The following is a 21704-nucleotide window of genomic DNA, read 5'->3' as shown; positions in this document are numbered from 1 at the left end:
GCACTTTTCTAAACTCGTGGCCTGGCGCCGAGGGGGGGAGCTGCCCATCTCTGTGGTCTCGTTAGCTTGCTGGCCTTTTTGGCGCAGTGCCAAACATAACTGCGGTCGCTATGGAAACCAGAGGATCTGGCTATAAACGGCCCTTAAAAAGAACTCCTATTAAAAATACAAATAAACAGAGGGGGATGCAGACGTGGCCGCTCTCCGTCTTCAAAAGGGTTGGCGGCGCTGTCCCGACGTGCATCGCAGGCAGGCCTGTGTTTGGGTGTCTGCCCTGGGCTCCGGGGGAGGGGTGGACGCTCAAGTGGTTTTTACCCAAACTAGTGAAATTCTCTCATATCCGGCAGGTACTGCCTTCCAATTAGCCGCGGGGTTGGCCTTCCCATCACTCAACCTAGACTTCCTTCGGCCTTCTTTCCGTCCACCCGATGCAACCAGGCTGGAATTGTATTATAATTGCGTTTATGTAGCGCTTACTACCCCGGACGAGGCGTTGAGGCGCTTTATAAAGGTCAACAGGCTAACCCAAAGTCAGTGGTTCATCCAGTGACTATTAACTCCACTTGATTCGCCAATACATTCAATTCCTGCCCTGCAAGAGGAAGCCACACCTGTGCAGCTTTGGATTCTTGGTTCTCCCTTGGATCCTATGCTTGCTGAGAGCCTAGGAAGGACAGAAAGAAAGGACTTGATCACCAGGGTATTGGAGTCCAGGAACATGGCTGCAGAATAAAAAATAGCTGCCAAGTTTCTAGGGTCCATGCGTGACTAGATGATAATAATAAGTCTGGTTCTGTTTTTCTTACACTTCTGGTAAGTGGTTACATAAACCACAAGTCCCAGAATTCTAATAAAAACATGGGCCTGGCCTTTCTAACCATGCATGGTCTGAGAAACTTGGTGTGTCTGTGTACAGGGGGTAGAAAAAACGCTCGTAGTAGAGTTTGGAGCTCCATAGCCAAAGATGATAACGCTGTAGTGTGGTTATGGGGTTCCAGTTGGAGTTAGTCAGTGCATAGTATCAGTAGCTGTCGCCCCCTGCTGGAGATGATGGGGTAGCAGAGACGGTATCTAGGAGTGAGATCCATATCTGGGGATGAGGCGGTTTAGATTTGGAGTGAAGTGGTAGCAGGGTGTTCAGGGCGCCTTCACACTGGCAGCGTTCTCTTCATATATGGAAAACGTACATGTGATGTATAAAAAGTAAAACTCAAACCAAAGATGTTAATTTCCCATTCCTTTGTGATTATGTTAATTTCTTATGTTTTGGAAAGCTGGAAGTTTCAAATATAAATGGTAACTTTTAAGAACACATAGCTTCTTAACCCCTTCTGTGCTGATGACGAGCCCAGGCTCGTCATGCAGCACGGTGCTCGTGTGCTGGTGACGAGCCTGGGCTCGTCATGAGCCGTGGAACGCTCACACGCGGGGCTAATTTCCCCGCTGTGCTGAGCGTTCCATTGCGCGGGCGTGGTCATGACGAGCCCCGGCTCGTCACCAGCACACGAGCACCGTGCTGCATGACGAGCCTGGGCTCGTCATGAGCACAGCGGCGCCGTGCGCGGCCCCCCTCCCCCCGCGCTGTGGGGAAATTAGCCCTGCAGCGAAGGGGTTACTATCTGCATTTATTACTGTGTAATTATTCTCTTCTTACGTTTATACTGTTGCAAGGATTCTGCTCTTAGAACAGAACTATTCTTGGAACCATTGAATATCAGTCTGTAGGGACTGAGTCACCATACCACCCCAGTACCGATCAGCCCGAGTCTGACTAGCTGTAGTGCCTCACTTGCCCTCCTAACCTTACCAGAGAAACAAGTGAATTGGCACCCCAGAACACAACACTCTCGATCCCCTTAGGGATCGTGGTAACAGAACACACCGTTCTGCTCTCTCATACTTTCTTGTCCACAATAAGATAACCAGGATAACCAGGAAACACAAAGACAGTTTAGAATATTTATTTAAAAAATCGTGCTCTGAAATGCAGTTTACGTGCCACAGTTAGAAAACAAATGCATACTAACAATACAGTTAGCATGGTCAATAACCAATACATCATGAAAAGCCCTGTCATTTTATAGGACAGAGTAACCTATACCCTCCTCCCTTGCTAATGTAGAAATGGTTATATATCGAAGATCTCTGGGATTACTGGTGGACCCCGTACCTCAGCATTCACTGATGGATGTTCTACATCTTAGCAGACGCAGTGCTCTTGTCTCAGAATTATATTTCCATGTGTGTGTTTTTGGCTCATGAGCTCATCTATATGATAGGACATGTATGCACATAAACAACAGCTGCAGTCTTGTGTTATGTGGAGGTGCTTGTGCCTGGCCAGAAAGAATAACAATGGACTTTGTTGCTATGGTGTTCATACTAAATACTATGAAAATAACAGAATGCGAAAACTTATGCAGGTTCCGTTAAAAAGGTCAATGTGGCACAAAAATAAGCATCTTTATATGGTAACGTGTTCAAAGGAAAATTAGGCCTGCTACGTGCACAGTTAGGCTAACATAGGGAAAACAACAATAGGCCATGCAGGGAACACACAACAATACATTTGTTCGTTATTCAAATTCATGCACATGAATAAATGCAAGTCCATGGATTATGCTTTAAATGTAAGTTTGTTTTAGATTTACTATTTCACATTTCTATATCTGCACATTTGTGTTTTTTTATGTGAATGCATATATTTTATAAATTTCCATTCTCAAATTATATAGAGCAAAGCCTGTATCTCAGCTTTGACTGTAAAATAGGCACGTTCTTTAAAGGGGGGCATATTATGGTATGTGACATTGCTTCCTGTATCATCACTTGCCGTGAGGTCACAGCATGAGACTTCATCTGAAATGCTATATATTACTTGCTCCATGTTTTTCTTAACTTGTTCCCTGGGTACTAGTGAAAGAAGGGGCCAATATCCAGGGCCACTGCAATTATACGGTAGTGGAGGGCCAAATAATGCGTCCAGGTTGAGTAAATTATGCGGCAAGAAAAGGCAAATCATGCAGCATAATGCAGCTCATTTTGTGATAGTATTTATTTAATATTTTGTAATTTTTACACTTGTTGACACGTGGCATTCGTTGCACCTGTAGTACCAGATGTAGCAATAAGAAACAGAAAGGCGAGCAGTCAAGCTATGCGAAGGGCCTTCCACCGTGCGGCAACACGTTTCCCTTCATTTTTAGTTCCTCGACTGTTTGAGCTATAAACTGTTTTTGTTAAAACCTGCAGAGTGTACAACGGACTTTGGATTATGAGGCAAATTCGGAAAATCAACAATAATGCGACAGGCGCATAATCCCAGTGGCCCTGCCCATATCTAATGAGGTTCGCGTTACCTAAGTAAGTCGGCGAGGCGTTATGTTTGCCTATGACGTTGCACCGGCAACTCTCGCAACCCACGCTGCACCTGCTGTCATCAGGGCGCGTGGCACATCAGGGCGCGTGGAGACCGCCAGGAAGCCTGGACATGTCCAGAAACGTCCGCGCAGCTCAGGCGTTCGTGACTCTCCAGACTACTGCGTCTGCTGTGGACGCGAGGACAGGACGGCGGGAGTGTTATGAGGGTTCACCCCACTCTACTCTAGGAGAAGTGTGGCTCAATGGTTAGAGGAGGCAGACCTGGAAGCAGAGGTCAGCCCGGGACCAGGGTTCAATTCCCGGCTCGGCGGGGTCTTGAGTCCTAAAATGTCCATGGACTCGACAATTCTCGCTCCGGTGCCTACTCGATTCACGGGTTCACACTCTGCGACTCTGGGCAATAGCTTGCTTAATCTCCACAACGGCCCCTCGCGGCGGGATGCCTGGCTTTCACCTTCCAAATACCCTGCCGGGGTTATCTCACAGGCGAATACCAGGACGGGTTCCCTAAGCAAGCGCTTAGAAACCGCTCGGTGATTTGCGCTATATAAATTCCTGTACATTTACATTTACTCTACCAAGACACCCCCACCCCCAAGGGGCCGGGAGCCTCTTGCGGTTTCTCTCCATGCCTTTAACCCCTGCTTCCCGGCATAGGCACCCCGACAGGGCTAGTTTACATTTGACTGTCTCCAAAAAAGAAGGCAGAACATAAAGTGAGATTTGTTCTACGTTTTGAATTTTACAAAGCGCTCAGTCCAGTTCGAAAGCCGCTGTCGCCATACCCCGCAGCCTGTCTGCTGTGGTTACATGTGCCTTCTTCGTCTGTTCCTCTGCCACTCCTGTCTCTGTCGCAGCCTCTCTCAATGCTGCCCTTCTCTGCTGGTCCGCCTGTCACTACTTGTTAAGAAAATAAGTCCAGGATCCGAGTAGAATCGTAATGATGTTTATTTAAGATTCAAAGATAATAGGCCAACAACGCATCAAGAACTCAGCACAGCTGCTGCATCGCGTCACAAACTGCTTCAACGGATCGCCGATGACACCTGGGGATTCCAAGTGTCATCAGTGATGAGATGTAAGAACAGTCGACAACAGCTCGTGACATTAAAGTGCCACAACACTTTAAGCATAAACACAACACTACTTCTACTGCCACCCACCCGCTCAAGCTTGGTTAAAGGGGGCAAACACTAGAGGGAGGGGCAGCGATCAGCGACGAGGAACCCCGCGTAGGACTAGGGGGCCTCTGGTTGCACTGGTTCAGGGTAAGGAAGTGCTACTGACAAAGTAGGGGTCCGATCAACGCATTCGCTGCAGAGAGGGCACTGTGCGCTTCCCTAGGCAGCAGTAAAACACACAGTGTCTGTTCAGCTGAACAGGCCCCTGGGGGACATGCATAGACCCATCCCTGGGTGTCCCCAAGTGCATTCCTCTAATCCTGCTGCACTCTGAACACGTCATAACAAGTGAACATATCATTTTTCGATCGCTTCCGCTTCTTTTCCAGCATACCAGAACGCCCTTGTTTATCGAATGAAGATTCACCACCGTGGGAGCTCACGTGATGCTATTCACGGATAAAGGATGTTTATTGTTACCCGAGACACGGGTGCTCGTTTTGTTAACCTTGGAAGGATGAAAGGCTAAGTGAGTCCACTAAGACTGCGAACTTGTGAAGTACACACCCCCAAGACACTAGACTTAGCCCCCACTGCTGCTTCTTGAGATGGCTGCATAGGTCTTCTCCCGTGCTTATGCATTGGTCAGCCTGTGCCATTTTAATGGCAAAGCCAGAATGTGTGCTGGATTCAGATGCTTCCGGCTGTGCAGCCCCCTTCTAACCCACTGTGGCACCGAAGTGCCACCCGGTCAAAACTGAACATTTCATGTCCTCCCCAAACGACCTAAAAGAGGGAACCAAACTAATGGTTCATGAATGCTCACGACTGTAATTTGATTCTAACCCTCAAGGGATATTTTTTAAAGTAACAGCAGCTCCATCTAAGCTAAGTGTGGAAACCAGCACTTGTTGTGTTGCATCAGTACTCCAAAACATCCTCCAGTGTAATGCTACAATAGCCCTCACTGCTATAATATAAACAAGAGGGATGTGATCTCAGGCTGGACATACACTGCTAAGGGGAAAAACATGTGTATCAGCAAAGGATTTCTTCTCCATGAAGATCGCAGAAGGATTTCTACGCAATCGGAGGACCTGCCGGATAAACAAACTAAAAGCAGAAGCATCTGGAGCCTCAAAAGAGATGACTCAACAGTGTTATAGAGGAATACAAGGGCTTAAAAAACGAGTTGGCTCCTTTGACAAAGTAGAATCTACTTAATTGCTTGTCTAATCTTCAAGAAAAAATGAAGCAAGACCTTTTTGGATCAATTGCTGGCCACAAAACTGAGATGACTGCCACAGTGTCAGACATTACAAAGGATATACTATCCATTGAAGACCACGTAAGAACAAATGAAGAAGCTATCACCATTTTGAATACAGTGTTGTATGCAACTGAATCCAGTGGGGAAATCCTGTCGGAAGAATTGAAGGAATTGTGAGATTAGTGGGAAGACCTGGAGGACAGATGATGCTGATTTAACATAAAGATTAAGAATGTGACTGGAAAAGCTGAGAGAGAAGATATAAAGGACTTTTACAGAGCTCTACTCCAACATGTGCTGAATGAAAAAAAGAGGACTTGGAAGTAAATTTAAACACAGAGAACCGAACCCCCGTTTGTCTCTGTGTGCTCATCCGAGAAACATTTTAGTAATAATTGCCTTGCTGTCTACAAGGAAAAAAATCCTGTAAGGCAAATCAAAAGTGGGGTTTTTAGAGTGTACCATTCTACTAGATCAGGATTTGTCCCATATTACACTGGATGAGAAAAGAACCCTCCAAGAAGTCACAAATGAATTGAAAAAGAGACACATTTAATATAGGTGGGCCTTTCTCTAAGCATTAATGTTTCACAATGACACCGAAAATCATACAGTCAAAAGCGCAGAAGAAAGTAATAGGATTCTTGGCATGGCATTTTGCGTATGTGAAAGCCCCTGATTGATCACTTACCTGTCTTATCCAAGAACTCAGAGCTTTGATAAAATATTAGGCATTTTAATACTTTGTAGAAATGGCAGCACTATGGGGCCTATTCACAAAGGGAAGGAAGCACATCTGTGTATATATATTTATAAACCTGTATTTTAAATATTGAACCTAGATGTAACTCTAAACTCAATAATATATATATATATATATATATATATATATATATATATATATATATATATATATATATATATATATATATATATATATATTGTTTTGCTCTTCACCATTTCTGAGTATAGGCGTTGATTTACATGCATTTCCATTCCCTCAATTCATGGGATCGAGCCTCCTACAATGGAATTTACAAGTGTAAAGTTACTATTAATAACTTTGCAGACATTGGTTGAGACCACCACCACTGTGGCAGAGATCTCCCTATGGGAAAGTGTAAGGGAAATAAGTAAAGTTTATAACTCTTTCAAAAAATATTTTAATGTAAAATAAAAATGTAAATTAATTTTAAATATCTTTAGCCTATAATTAATAAAATACAATGTTGCTGCACATTCTCGTCAAATTAAATGTGTATTAAGAAATTATTGTAAACATATTAAAGTAATTTATAATTGCTTTTTAAAAATCCCTCCATTAAAATGTTTATTTACCATGTCATTTATGTTTAATTAAAATATTTTTATATTTTAATAAGTTTAGTTTAATATTTCAAATTAAGTTTATCATTACCTTTTAAAATATTATTTAATAATTATATATATTTTAACATTATAATATATATATATATATATATTTTTATTGACAATAATGTTAACATTAGTTCCTAAAGGGTGTTATTTTATTTATCAGCCTCTGTTTTTTAATATGGGAGTGTGTTGCAAAACCTGTCCGTGACCATGTATGGTGCTTGGCTTTCTCCAAGGGAGGGCACGCGTACATTTACACCGGTTTTGAACTATATGATTGTAAGTAAGTAAGTATTACTTTTATTTGATTTCATTGAAAATCCTAAAAGCATGGCAAAAAACATATTACATAATAATTATCTAAAATAAAAGTCTATAAAATGCAAACAAGTAAAAAACATTATCCTTTCATGAGCTTTGGTCGCAACGACAATTAAAACAAAAATATTATAATCTATACGAAATGTAAGAAGTTCATTGCAGTTCAATATGAAAAGAGCGATATTTGATGTCAGTGCAGAAAGGGAGTGACCAGACAGTGACATACCTTTGCCATGTGGACTATTATGTTTTTTTGTCCAATTCTTTCGCTACTATTTTCCAAAAGGTAATGGCTCGACATGACAGCTGAATTGACAGTCCACCAAGGCATTGTATCACTGCAGCTCTGCACGACCTCAATTGGTGTTTCCTAAAAATCTCATGGAGGACTATTTTTCGAAGTTCTAATAGCAAGGGACAGATGCATAAAAGGTGTAATAACAACTCTTCTCCTTGTTCACACAGGCGACATTCTTTAGTGGGCCATGTAGACTTCCATTTCGGGGATAGGTCCTTTGTGGGGAATGAACCCAGCCGCAGCAGCGCCAAATAGTGCTTTTTGTAATGCGAGAAGTATTCCGACAAGTACGGTTGGGGTTTCAGAACCTATATGATTGAATCACTGCCCATGCATGATTTTTCCTAGCAAAGGCAGATTTGTCAATAAATAGCGAAGTTCGTTTTATTGCGCTGTTTACCATATTTATGAACCCGGAATATGATGTTGTTGTATGCCATGCCTCTTCAATCAAGATGTAGATCAGCTAGTGATTCTTTTAGGACTGAAACAATAAGAGTTTTTTTGTCTCGCTTGCTTTTCGATTTCTTCCCAACAGCAGTGGGCTAAAGTGTTGTCTTCCGCTTGCCTTATCTGCCAGTAATATTTTGCCATCGCCCCTTGTCTGGCAGGTTTCTGATTTTTCAGCCCGTATTCCAGTCGAACTTGTGCCTGAGAGATGTGCAGAGGAATTAAAAACAGGCGCTTAAAAAAACTCGATTGGGCTAGGTTTAAGGCGGCTGCATCTTTTGTATTCATAATTTCCGACCCATATGATATTGAGGGTAAACATTTTGCTGCAATTATCTTAAGCAACTGACCTGTTGGACAACCTTTTAGCTTCTTCTGTAAAAATTTGAAAGCATAAAGGAGTTGTTTTGCTTTAACATTCCCTTGGTCCAAGTCTTGCTTATATTTAAGTGTATGGTCAAGTTGGAACCCTAGGTATTTGTATGACTCCACCTGGGATATTTTTTTTTTTACTGACAATAATTTTAACATTAGTTCCTAAAGGGTGTGATTTTATTTATCGGCCTCTGTTTTTTAATATGGGAGTGTGTTGCAAAACCTGTCCGTGACCATGTATGGTGCTTGGCTTACTCCAAGGCAGGGCACGCGCACATTTACACCTGTTTTGAACCTATATGATTGTAGTAACTTTAAAAATGTAGTTGGTGAATAGCGATGGTCTTCCTCTTTTGTGGGTGTTAGCAATAGCATTTCCATCACTAAACCCCTCCCATTTAGTAGTAAATGTTCCCCATTTAACAGCCACTCCCACTTCTCTCTTCCACATTTACTACTGAAACGTATACCTACCTGTGCAGATATCTCGCTCACCGTTGAACACTTCTCCTCACAGATAAGTTAGAGGCAGAGGAGTGTGGGTAGTAATATTGTAGAACTACTTTAGGTGCAAATAACCGCAGCCTGTAAATATGCCCCTAATGAGTATGCAGTGACGTAATGATGGCTTAGAATGGGCTGGGAAACCTGATGCTGCCCGTGACTTTATCAAAGTGTGACTCCAAGTAATTGTGGTAAATGTTCTTTCTCCAAGAGATTTGAAAGGGGGAGGGATTAACCCATAATATACTGATGTTGTCATGTCAACAGGAGAATTTAAAAGTATTTAACGTTTTCCTTTAATTAAAAGCACTGAGGTTTTTTTTCTCGAAATTTTATATAGCGCAAATTTGACCCGAACTCGGGTATCAGAGCGCTTTACATGAGCAACAGTTGCTTTGTTAGGCACGGGGAGAATACGTGATTTGCCCAGAATCACAGGATGTTGAGCGTCGCTGCTGAGACTCGGACCAGGTTCCCCAGATTCGAAGTCCATGCCTTAACTGTTAGGCAATATCCTCTCCCCCTATTACCTTTTCAGAAAACTCAAATGTTAAAATAAAGTGAGTGTAAGAGACAGATGGGAAATATTCGATCTAAGGAACAGAATCTGACAAACAGTTGGAACGTATCTTCATGTTTACTTTGTCAGTATGGAGGTGCAACCGCTGGGCTCTGTAGAGGTCTTCAGTACAGGGATATCCGTGCATAGTGCAGTTCAACAAAAGAGGTGCACGGTGTGAACCCTTGATGCTGGACTAGTGGAATGGCTGTGCAAGCCATAATATAGTGCATAATGGAGGGGCACTGTGCAAAGACTGTGGACGTGGATGGTGCTGCATGGTACAGGTCACTGTAGATGTGCACTGTGAGAGCCACGGGCATGTCAGTAAAGTGCTAGCAGTGCCTGACACTAATAGCGCTGCATTGTGGTAGGCATTTGAAGATCTCCATTCTACCATTTCAGTGCATGAAGCAAATCAAACCAGAGGGGTATTGTGCAGATGTCTTGGTGCTGGGGTTGCAGTGCAGACTTTGAGTGCTGGTGGATGTTCCATTACTTGAAGAAAAGTGAGGGCCGAGTAGGGAAGGTTTAGCAGTAACTAACAGGTCATGGTGGAGATATATTTCCCTCTCAGTTAGGAGGCCTAGGTTGTAGGAGTGCACGAGGCCCTTTCGTACCGGTTAATGTCTCAGTAGTGGATGTCCGTGCAAGGATCTGGGCTGTATAGAGGCGCACCATGCCAGCCCTGTGGATAGCTCAGCATAACACCGCACTTCTTGATCCAGAATGCATGGACTGTGACATCCCCCACAGTCTGTGGTGTCAGTACTGCAGTTTTCAGTGTACGGCGGAGGAGCGTCGGCCCATCTGCCATCAGCCAAGAAATAAAAAATAAAACCATAATACAGCCTTGATTATTATTGTTTTCTTTTTAGGTCTCGCCTGTCGATGCGCATGCGCATCGAGCAAGGCGAGAGTATTGCGACTTATCTACTCTTTATCCACACTGCAAGGAATCGTGGCGATTCCTTGCAGTGCCCGTGACTTTTAAGCTCAATGCGCATGCGCATTGAGCTTAAAAGCGCATGCACGTCCGTCTTTGTTTACCCGCTCCGCCCCCTCCCCTTCCCGCCGTGTCGCATTTCTCCTCCCCCCTCCCCTCTCTTCCCTCCGGCTTGTTTGTTTATTTGACCCGCTCCGCCCCCTCCCCTTCCCGCCGTGTCGCATTTCTCCTCCCCCCTCCCCTCTCTTCCCTCCGTTTTGTTAAAGTCCGTCGCTATGCTACTTGCCCAATCCAAATGGCTCTGAAGTGCCAGACAGCGGAACAACTTGAATTAGTCACTGACAAAGTCGATAGGTCGCTACCATGTTCCTTCAAAGAAGTTTTTGCGTGCTTTGCATGTACGTGTGATTCACAAGAGAAATAGGGGCTCGACGGTGCCTAGTTTGCACAAGTCTGCCTCCCGCTGTGGGTCGGCCCGATGAGAAGAGCTGCGCTGATTGGCAAAGTGTCCCCTCTACATTGTTAGTTGAGCCGGAGCTGTTGCGACTCAAGGTAGGAATCTGTGTGCAGCGAACTCTTATGTTTTACTACTTCGGACTGCTGATGCTTATTCTTGGGAATGTCGCACGGCGCAGCAATCTCCATAAGGTTTGGTGCTTTGAAAACTGGTGCCGAATTCCACTTTCATTCTCAGTTGCACTAAAATAGCCTTGCAGATGATGGTCACTTTTCATCTCAAACGTTTTAATGTCCTTCTATGGTTATACATATGTCTGAAAGCTCTGTTGAACTGCCAGTGCCCTTTTGCTTTTATTCTATAATTGCAATGCTTTTTAATTAACACGCCAATAAAGATGTGACACATGAAATTGTTTATGAAAAACAGCCACAGAGCACACGCTAAAAGCTGAGGCAGGCTAGGTTCAAAGTGTTTCCCCAGCAGGGCTTTAAGTGAGATGAAAACACAGGGGTGGTGGTCTCACAGAGGGCCATGGCCAAAGTAATTAAGTGCGTTGCTTAAACACACCTAAGCTAAAAATCTGTGCTTAGCATAGTGTTCCGCCCGACATGTATTTTGCAGCAATTATGGCTTGTTTTTTTTACTTGCCATTGTTTTTTAATGCGGTATTAGATCTCTCAGATTTGGGTTAGGTTGCTTCTTTTACGAGGCACGCGTCCTGCATCCAGTGGTGGTGGCTTCTCTGTTGCACTTCTTGGATGACATCACTGTCTGGCGCCGCTCACTTATTTCCTGGAAATAGAAACGTACTTTCTGCGGAGAGGCAGGACGTGCCCCTGTAAACGGCGATCCAGCATTTCTATCAGATGTGCAACGTAAAACCTGACCAAGGCGAATGGAGGCTCTTTTGGGGGAAATTAGGGCAGAAAGATTTCATTTTTCCAGACTTTTATTTTTCAAGTTCGCCTGACTTCACATTCCTGGATTGCAGTCGCCGAAACAAAGCGGCCAGCTCTTCTTCCCTGAAGCGAATCCTTCTGGCGCTCAACACTGCCGCTGACGTGCTTTCAAAGGGGCGTTTAAGAATGACCCGACAGGGAGCTTGCTTGGATCGTTCCTTTGTTCCCCAATACGGAAGATGGGATGCAGCGACCCTCAACCCCTCACTCCCCCTCAACCCCTCACCCTCAACCCCTCCCCCTCAACCCCTCACCCTCAACCCCTCATCCTCAACCCCTCATCCTCAACCCCTCACCCACCCTCACTCACCCTCACTCACCCTCAACCCCTCACCCTCACTCACCCTCACCCTCACTCACCCTCAACACCTCACCCTCACTCACCCTCAACCCCTCACCCTCAACCCCTCACTCACCCTCAACCCCTCACCCACCCTCAACCCCTCACCCTCACTCACCCTCAACCCCTCACCCTCACTCACCCTCAACCCCTCACCCTCACTCACCCTCGACCCCTCCCCCTCGACCCCTCCCCCTCGACCCCTCCCCCTCAACCCCTCACCCTCCCTCACTCACCCTCACTCACCCTCACCCCCTCACCCTCACTCACCCTCACTCACCCTCACTCACCCTCACTCCCTCACCCTCACTCACCCTCACCCACCCTCAACCCCTCACCCTCACTCACCCTCAACCCCTCACCCTCACTCACCCTCACCCTCACTCACCCTCACCCTCACTCACCCTCAACCCCTCACCCTCACTCACCCTCAACCCCTCACCCTCACTCACCCTCACCCTCACTCACCCTCAACACCTCACCCTCACTCACCCTCAACCCCTCACCCTCAACCCCTCACTCACCCTCAACCCCTCACCCACCCTCAACCCCTCACCCTCACTCACCCTCAACCCCTCACCCTCACTCACCCTCAACCCCTCACCCTCACTCACCCTCGACCCCTCCCCCTCGACCCCTCCCCCTCGACCCCTCCCCCTCAACCCCTCACCCTCCCTCACTCACCCTCACTCACCCTCACCCCCTCACCCTCACTCACCCTCACCCTCACTCACCCTCACTCACCCTCACCCTCACTCACCCTCACTCACCCTCACTCACCCTCAACCCCTCACCCTCACTCACCCTCACCCACCCTCAACCCCTCACCCTCACTCACCCTCAACCCCTCACCCTCACTCACCCTCACCCTCACCCTCACTCACCCTCAACCCCTCACCCTCACTCACCCTCAACCCCTCACCCTCACTCACCCTCACCCACCCTCACCCTCACTCACCCTCAACCCCTCACCCTCACTCACCCTCAACCCCTCACCCTCACTCACCCTCGACCCCTCCCCCTCGACCCCTCAACCCCTCACCCTCCTCACTCACCCTCACTCACCCTCACCCTCACTCACCCTCACTCACTCACCCTCACTCACCCTCAACCCCTCACCCTCACTCACCCTCAACCCCTCACCCTCACTCACCCTCAACCCCTAACCCTCACCCCCTCACTCACCCTCACCCTCACTCACCCTCACCCCCTCACCCCCTCACCCTCACCCCCTCACCCTCACCCCCTCACCCTCAACCCCTCACCCACCCTCACTCACCCTCAACCCCTCACTCACCCTCACCCACCCTCACCCTCAACCCCTCACCCTCACTCAGCGCAACCACAGCATCTTCACTAAATATATTTAATACACTTTAAGCTATTGGCAATATAAAATAAAATCCATTTTATTTACGTATTAATTATTGTTTTTTAAAGCCATTGATTTTTTTTATATCAATACATATAAGTCACATATAAGTCCCGTTAATACAAAACATGTTGCTTTACAAATGCTAGAGGTGTCACATTTAGAAAAATTATAACTATTGGCTTTGTAAAGAAGAAAGATATTAATTTAGCTATTTAGAAAAAACAACACATAAATAAAAAACAAAAAAATAATTAACACCTATAGCTCAAACTTTCCTACTGCGAGTTAGGAGCTAACCGCAGTTAGGAGGCCTAGGTTGTAGGAGTGCACGAGGCCCTTTCGTACCGGTTAATGTCTCAGTAGTGGATGTCCGTGCAAGGATCTGGGCTGTATAGAGGCGCACCATGCCAGCCCTGTGGATAGCTCAGCATAACACCGCACTTCTTGATCCAGAATGCATGGACTGTGACATCCCCCACAGTCTGTGGTGTCAGTACTGCAGTTTTCAGTGTACGGCGGAGGAGCGTCGGCCCATCTGCCATCAGCCAAGAAATAAAAAATAAAACCATAATACACCCTTGATTATTATTGTTTTCTTTTTGTTTTTGCAGCCAAGGCTTGGGGGCGGGGGCCAGAGGGATGCCGGGCAGGTGGAGGTGTGGTTGCACTGCTATTCAGTGTGCATGACTGTCTGGCCGTCCGTCTCAGGACGGCCAAACCAGCATGCGCACTGAAGTTCTCCAACCCGAGCTGCGTTGTCGGGTTGGAGATACGAGGCACATGCCCTCAGTCTAACTGGGAGCATAAATCATCAACGCCCAGGCCAATCCTGATGCTGCTTTCAGCAGAATTAAAGCAGGGTCAGGATTGGACGCTGTTGACTCTGGGAGCCTGTGTCTGCAGTGTAGAAGAGTGTGATGCAGCGGGATCTGGAAGGTAAGTATTTTTTGTTGTAGTTTATTTGTGTCTTCATCCATCGGTCCCCCGCCTACTCCCCCCCCACCCCCTTCCCCCCCCCCTCGCCCGACACCCGCCCGCCACTCTATCGACACACCGGCCGCTACTACTTGCACCTACATAGTAATGGTATCAGTCAGCAGTTCTGGGATTCAGACACACCTGCCAAATCCATGCAGATGAAGTGTGACGTGTGCAGCCCCTGCTGTTCTATTATTGAAATAAATGCACATCCACCAATGACCCTTTGATCTGGCCTGCTGGAGGCCTTGCTCCTCCAGTACAGAAGCCTTCACTTCTCGGGGTGAGAAAGGGTCTGTCGGAGAGACCTGAACCCAGGAGGGCTATTTCAAGGCAAGGTGCCGAATATGAAGCTAAAACCGCAGCTGGCTCTCCGCCTTCATCCCCCTCTTTGGGTCCTTGCCTGTTTATCTTTATATCTCTCTCTCTCTAGATACACATTTCTGTACTACAGGGAAGGGAGCTTTCTCTGCTTGCTCAGGACATACGATTTCTTCTGCTGAAAGAATCGCAGACATCCACCTAGAATCTGCTTATCCAAGAACTGGTGCTGTCTTCTCCTTCATCTCCATGAGCTCACACATCATCCACCTTTTCACATCTCTTGTGAACCCGTCTCCATCATTCTTCTCTCTTACATGCTTCACTCATACTTCACTTTATCACCCTTTCACCCTCTTACCCTCACATACACTCATCTGTCTTTTGTGTCTCGCCCCCATCTCCCCCATCCTCTGACTCCCATATTTGTCCCGTGTTCCTCCAGGTCACCTCTTACAAACATATTCACCCTCACCCCCTTCTCGACACCCTCTCTAAAAACGTAATCTCTCACAACTTCCATTCACAAAACTTCTGTTTTCACCTTCTTTTCAAACGCTTCACTTTAACACTCACTCTCTGCCCTGCATCCATATCTTACCTCCCACTTCTCCCTACCATAAACTCAGTCCCTTCTCCCTTCATTCCCCACTCCTGCTCTCACACCCGGCCCTCTTCTGGACTCCTAATATTCCTTTAGGCCTGCATTGATGATTCCCGGGTTTTCAAGATGGCAATTTCATCAATATTTGGTTCAGAAAAAGAATAATGATGACATTTGTGGGGTCATTTCACGATAGAATAATTCTTTAGTTTCCTGTGTTTTGAAAAGTGTTACTTCAGAAGCTGTTTTTTATTTATTTATTTGGTGTTTGATAGAGCGCGAACGTGACCCGTTAGGGTATCAGAGCGCGAACGTGACCCGTTAGGGTATCAGAGCGCTTCACAGAGATATTGAGATTTCAGAAGAATAGGAGCAAGCAATCATATCTAACACCCGAGTGAAACATTACATTCAAAAGCAGGCAAAGAGCATATCTGCATACCATAAACTCTGCCCCTCAGGGTTACACCGAATACACTTTTGAAATTGACGAAACGCCATAAACGATACTATATTTTACAGTTGCACTGAGCATTTGCCTAGGAAGTTCTGTGCTCAGACTCTCTGGAACAGGGGGGTTCAGATCCCAATGAGCTTCATTTCAGAAGTCTTCTGGGGCTAGCGGGTCAACCCATCAGGACAACTGAAGAAGCCACAGTACCTTGTAAAAAACTATACTGAAGTCAACTAGGGTGACCATTTCCCCCTAGGGCTTGGGATATCATGTGCTAAACTAATGCATTCTGGGTGTTGTAGTCCTCGTTCAATTTCTTTGCACTAATCTGCGCCGCATTTCCAATCTGCTGGCCTTTAGAAAGGCCTTGAAAACTTGGCTCTACAATCAATAACTGGTCTGTCCCTTGTTTCCTCATCTCTCTTTTCAGCTATGGGTCAGAAAGCGCCGGGACACTCCTTGGAGTAGCCGTGCGCTATATAAGACACCCATTAACATAACATAATTAGACTGACACACCCGAAGTCAATGATTTGTAGGTGAAAGGTTCAGGACTGGAGATATTGTACATAATGACCTGGAGTAGGGTGGCCACCCTACTCCAACCTCTTTGAAAACTTTTGAAGGAGTGCTTAGGCACCGCATGCATGCTGGTGCTGCGTCTGTTCCAATTGTTGAGCGACCACTGTGAGGTGCTACTGCGGGTTACGGGGTGGAGATCTGGCGGGCATGAGGGAATGGAGGTTCGAGAGCAGAAGCTGACGGGGCTGTGAGATGATTTGGATCTAGAGGTGAGATTGCACAAGTGGATTCCACATCTGGAGGTGGCGCGGTACTGGAGAGGGCCGTCTTCAGACAGGAAGCTGTCGTGAGATCTGGAAGTTAGTTTACCTGGTGGACGGAGGGTCAATACAGAAGTGACCAGGTGATGGTCTCTGGTGGGCACCACAGGCAGAATCTCCCATGCAATGCCTTGTGGGTGTCAATAAGGGGGGTCCAAGACTTGCTGCCTGTCCAGGTATACACTCTAATACTGTGCAGTGAATCTTACAGCTGTCTGTACTTCCTTTACAGATCTCTGCAGCGGCAGCTCACCATGTACCGGTCGACGAGGATCAAAATCACCGCTCTCAACCCCCACCTGATGTGCGCCCTGTGCGGGGGCTACTTCATCGACGCTGCCACCATTGTAGAATGTTTGCACTCATGTAGGTATCCAGCTCTGTTACATGCTGGTGTGCGCATGTGTAGGCCATACTTTGTGAGCGTGGAGGGAGCTAGGGCCAATCATGGACTCCAAGCTCATGCTGGTGCATTCTGGGACAGCGGAGTCTTAAATATCATACCCTGGGTCTGCATGCACGCATGTTTGGTGTGACAGGTTCCATCTATTACTCCTCCTACCTGTCCATTGAGCTGTTCCTCACAAGGACCTATTTATTCCTAACCTGCACTGGCGCCAAACCCGTCCTAGCTCTAGGCGCCAACTGCACGCTGCCCCTGGCCCTAACTGCGCACTAACCCTGGCGCTAACGACAGGCTAACCCTTGCCCAAAAGGCCTGCTAATATTTACCCTATTGCTTACTATTGAGCTAACGGCTTACCCTTACTTTAGGGGGGGGCCTTGATTTCTCTCTTTCACTCTCTGGAGCCTCTAAATGCCTGTCTCCCTGCGGAAGGTAGGGGCAGGTGTAGGGGAGATATTCCTGGTCTGTGGAGAGCCTTCACCAAAGGATCCCCACTTGCTAAGCCGAGGCAGGCCCACCTTACTGCTTGTGTTCGACTCCATGCTGCAATGATCTGTTGCAGGTTGCATGAGTGCACCTATAAATCAACCCCACTGCACTGACTACAGTGTGGCAACAACACAGTGGCTGGATTGGGGACACGTCTGCTGCAAGGAACTATTTCTCCTGTATATTGCTCCCCAACCTGTTCTATGCACACGGCATAAAGGAGGGGGGGGTGGATAAACAATGGAAGGAAGATTTGGGTGATGCGTTGACTGGATGGATGGACTTCTAGAAAGGCGGCTTGAAGGGAAAAGGAAGAATGGAGTGACTGATGGGGGAACGGATAGGCAGTTGAGTTAAGATTTGACAGGTAGGTATCAGAGAGCGGATGGCTGGATGACAGAGCAGGGGGTGGACCAGGGGTGGTATTAATGTACAGACAGGTGAAGAGGAAAGAGAGATGTTTGGGTGATGGAAAGAATGATGCAGTAATGGTGTTCTGTGGCTTATGCACATCTCTGCTTTCTCTTGCAGTCTGTAAAACCTGCATCCTTCACTACCTAGAGGCCAACAAGTACTGCCCCATGTGTGACTCTCAGGTGCACAAAACCCGGCCTCTCCTCAGCATCAGGTGAGTCGATAGTCGCCACATGCACAACTGTCAGTCGTTTCATTGGCACTGCTGCATGGAAAGGGGGGAGAGGGTGTACTGCTGGGTCAATCTGGGGGTCGAGTTGCATTAAAGACCCCAAGACTGATGCTCCCCTAAATATAGGCCGTCTTGGGCCTGCAACCCGTCACGCGCACTTTGCATGTTATCCACCCAGGCTCTATTCCAGCTGGATGGAGAATATGCATAGGCCCCTAGTGTCTGTCTGAGCGCCGAACCACAGTGCTCAGACCAATCACAATGATGAATTGCAGCGTTTTGATTGGCTATGAGGAGCCTGGGAGCCCGGGTGATTCTTGCTGCAGGACTCGAAGAAGATGAAGAAGACACAGGAGAGGTGAGGACCGGCTTTAGCCAATTAAGTGTGTTTAAAAAAACAAAACATTTTTCATACCTCTCTTCGCCACACCACCCCCGTCCAGTAGCAGCCGCTGCTGGATGTATCAAGACTTTGTTCCAGTGCAGGGCTATGCAAAGTACACCACAAGTCACCACAAGTCACCCAACTACCTCACTCACAAGCTGACTATATCAGGAGGCTCAAGATCCAACAGAAGCACAAAGAATCTCCTCCTGAAACCTCGTAGATTCCGGAAAGAAAAAACATACTAACGCTCCTTCTCAGGAATGGCACCTAGGATCTGGAATGCACTCCCGCCAGAAACTAGGCTTATCCCCTCCACTGTACTCTTCAAGAAAGAGGTAAAAGCCATCCTTATGGCTAAGTTCACCTGAACCCTATTGCTACTGGAACATTGACCGTACATGGCTCCTATATTATCGGCTACCTGAATGCTTATCTATGTTTGACTCTTTTATGACTGCTACTGGATCAAAATCATTGCACGGATGCTATATTATTGGTTTCCAGATTGTTTAGTAGGGCTGTACACTATGACTTGAGTGCTTTACTAACATGCAATTCACTCACTACTGCCTACTATTCTGTTTTCAACAGTGTGGCTACTCACCCTCTGGGGTGCTATAATCTCATTCGAGTCGACACTGGACGGCTTCTATATTATTGTTTCTTGATTGTTATTAGTGTGCATACTCTTGTGCGATTGCTACCCTATTTTGCAACTCACTCACTACCGAATATTATATTGTTTTCAAGAGTTTGTTTACCCTACCTACTGTTTCTGTAAAGCGCTCTGATATCTGCAAAGATCTTGTTCACGCCAAATAAAACTTTAAAAATAAATAAATAAATAAAATAAATAAAGTTACGCAAACTGGCGCAAAGTCTTAAAGTATTTCCTGCTGAGTGCATATTTTTTTCCCCACCGGAAAGTTGCCCTAAAAGTAAATGAAATAGTGCTTTCTGCTGCCTTGTGTCAAGCCATTCCCTTGTTACCATCCATAGTTTTTTATGTAAATCCTGATCTACTAAAATTGGTAGAGCTTTGGCCAAAGAAATTTCTCCTTAACCTCTTCGCTGCTAGCCCTCCACCCCCCTCCGTTCTAAGTTGTTTTTGGCTATTTGGAGTGGTTTGCACTTAAGCTCCTGTAACATTTTGTCCCAATGAGAGATCCAAGCAAAATTTGCGTCCTTTTTTCCAACAACTTGATGATTCTAAAGGTACCTAATTTTTGTGGATTCCCCTGGAGGCAAAAGAGAAATTAGCCAAAGTACAGCTAATTTTTGGGGGGTTTCGGAAAAATGGGGAAAAAGTGCTGCAGAAGAAAGCGTCTGGTTTTTCTCCCTTGCAAAAGGTATCAACAAAGGGTTTGTGGTGCTAAAATCACCATCTTTCCAGCTTTCAGGAACAGGCAGACGTTTGTCAGAAACCCAAGATTTTCTACAAGTTTTGGCATTTTACTGGGACATAGCCTATTTTTCCTATTTTTTGTGCTTTCAACCTCCCTCCACTTAGTGGTAGGGTTGTATGATGTTACAACGCGATCTTTTAGATCGCGGTACATCACAACGCAGGTTTTACCACGCAAGTCGTTACCACGACTTTCGCTATAAGGTGCTGGACTTAGGAATAGTAAGATTTACTATTCCGACACCACCCTACGTACAGTAGGGAAGGTGTTGGAATAGTTAATCTACTATTCCTTAGTCTAGAGCGCCCTCCAGCGCAAGTCGTAGTAACGACTTGCGTTGTAAAAGACACGTGGTAATGGCAGCGCGGTGTTTTGACCGCGTTGTCATGGATGTTCCCCAGTGGTAGAGATGGGTGTGAAAGCAATAATGGATCCCGGACTACCATACACTACTGAAAAGCAGTCAAACCTCTGAGTTCAGCAAGCAGTCATATATATAGATCCTTAAATGTTTTCCTATAGAAACTAATAGTTGAAATAAAACAATTTTAAAATTGACTTGGAAAAAACAGCCATTTGTGCCAGCGTTTTCACCTGTAACTCCTAAGTATGGCAGATTTATGTAAGCAATATACCGTTATGTCATCTGGACCCTTCTGGTTGCAGTGATGTATAGTACTTGTTGGTACACCAAGAACCTGCGGTACCCAGAGCCAATAACTGAGCTGTGTCCTGCAATGTTTTTTCATTGTGTACCGGGTAAGAAGTCATTAATTTGGTAAAATAAAAAAAGTGAAACATGGGTATCAAGGAAACCTATAAATTTCTGAAATGGGAACAAAATATAGAGTTTAGAAGCAGAGGTTATTTGCAAATCTCTGAAATTATGGGTTCCCATACTAGCATGTGAATTGGAGGATATTTTTCAAAATTACTTCTGTTTTACATATTGTCTTACATTTGTTCTACTATTCTGTGTTCCCCTTAGTCTCCCGATACAAATGGTACCTCACTTTTGTGGGTAGGCCTAGTACCCGCGATAGGAAATGTCCCAAAATGCAACGTGGACACATCACATTATTCCAGTGAAAATGTTCCCTTTTTTTTGGAATGTACCCAGCAGTGGATTATGGACCCTTGCTTGGCCAGCACCTAAGGAAACTTCTCAAACCTATACATTTTTTTAAACTAGGCTTTTAGTGGAATCCTGGATGGTGTGACTTGTGTGGCTCCCACTCGGTTCTGTTTTCCAGAATCCTTTGCAAACCTCAAACTTTATTTTAAAAAAAAGAAAAAAATATTTCCCTCAAATTTCTGTGATGGAAAGTTCTGGAATATGTGGGGAGCCACAAACTTCCACATCCCAGCATTCCCCCAAAGTCTCTCAATAAAAATGGTACCTCACTTGTGTGGGTAGGCCTAGTGCCCGCGATAGGA

The 21704-nt window shown here is 45.9% G+C and overlaps 1 protein-coding gene across 1 annotated transcript in view; it reads left to right on the top strand.

The window, feature by feature from the left end:
• The window catches only part of PCGF2 (polycomb group ring finger 2), a 186333-nt gene that overhangs the window by 103002 nt on the left and 61627 nt on the right, over positions 1-21704 (top strand). Inside the window, exons 2-3 of the mRNA XM_086924322.1 lie at positions 17165-17298; positions 18359-18455. Coding sequence (XP_086780448.1) covers positions 17187-17298; positions 18359-18455 — 209 coding nt within the window. The 5' untranslated portion in view covers positions 17165-17186. The remainder of the gene's footprint in view (positions 1-17164; positions 17299-18358; positions 18456-21704) is intronic.

The sequence above is a fragment of the Lissotriton vulgaris genome, chromosome 5, assembly GCF_964263255.1.
Source record: "Lissotriton vulgaris chromosome 5, aLisVul1.2, whole genome shotgun sequence".
In the NCBI taxonomy this organism is placed as follows: domain Eukaryota; kingdom Metazoa; phylum Chordata; class Amphibia; order Caudata; family Salamandridae; genus Lissotriton; species Lissotriton vulgaris.
Note: the sequence above shows the minus strand (reverse complement) of the source record. Positions and strands in the feature narration are given on the sequence as shown.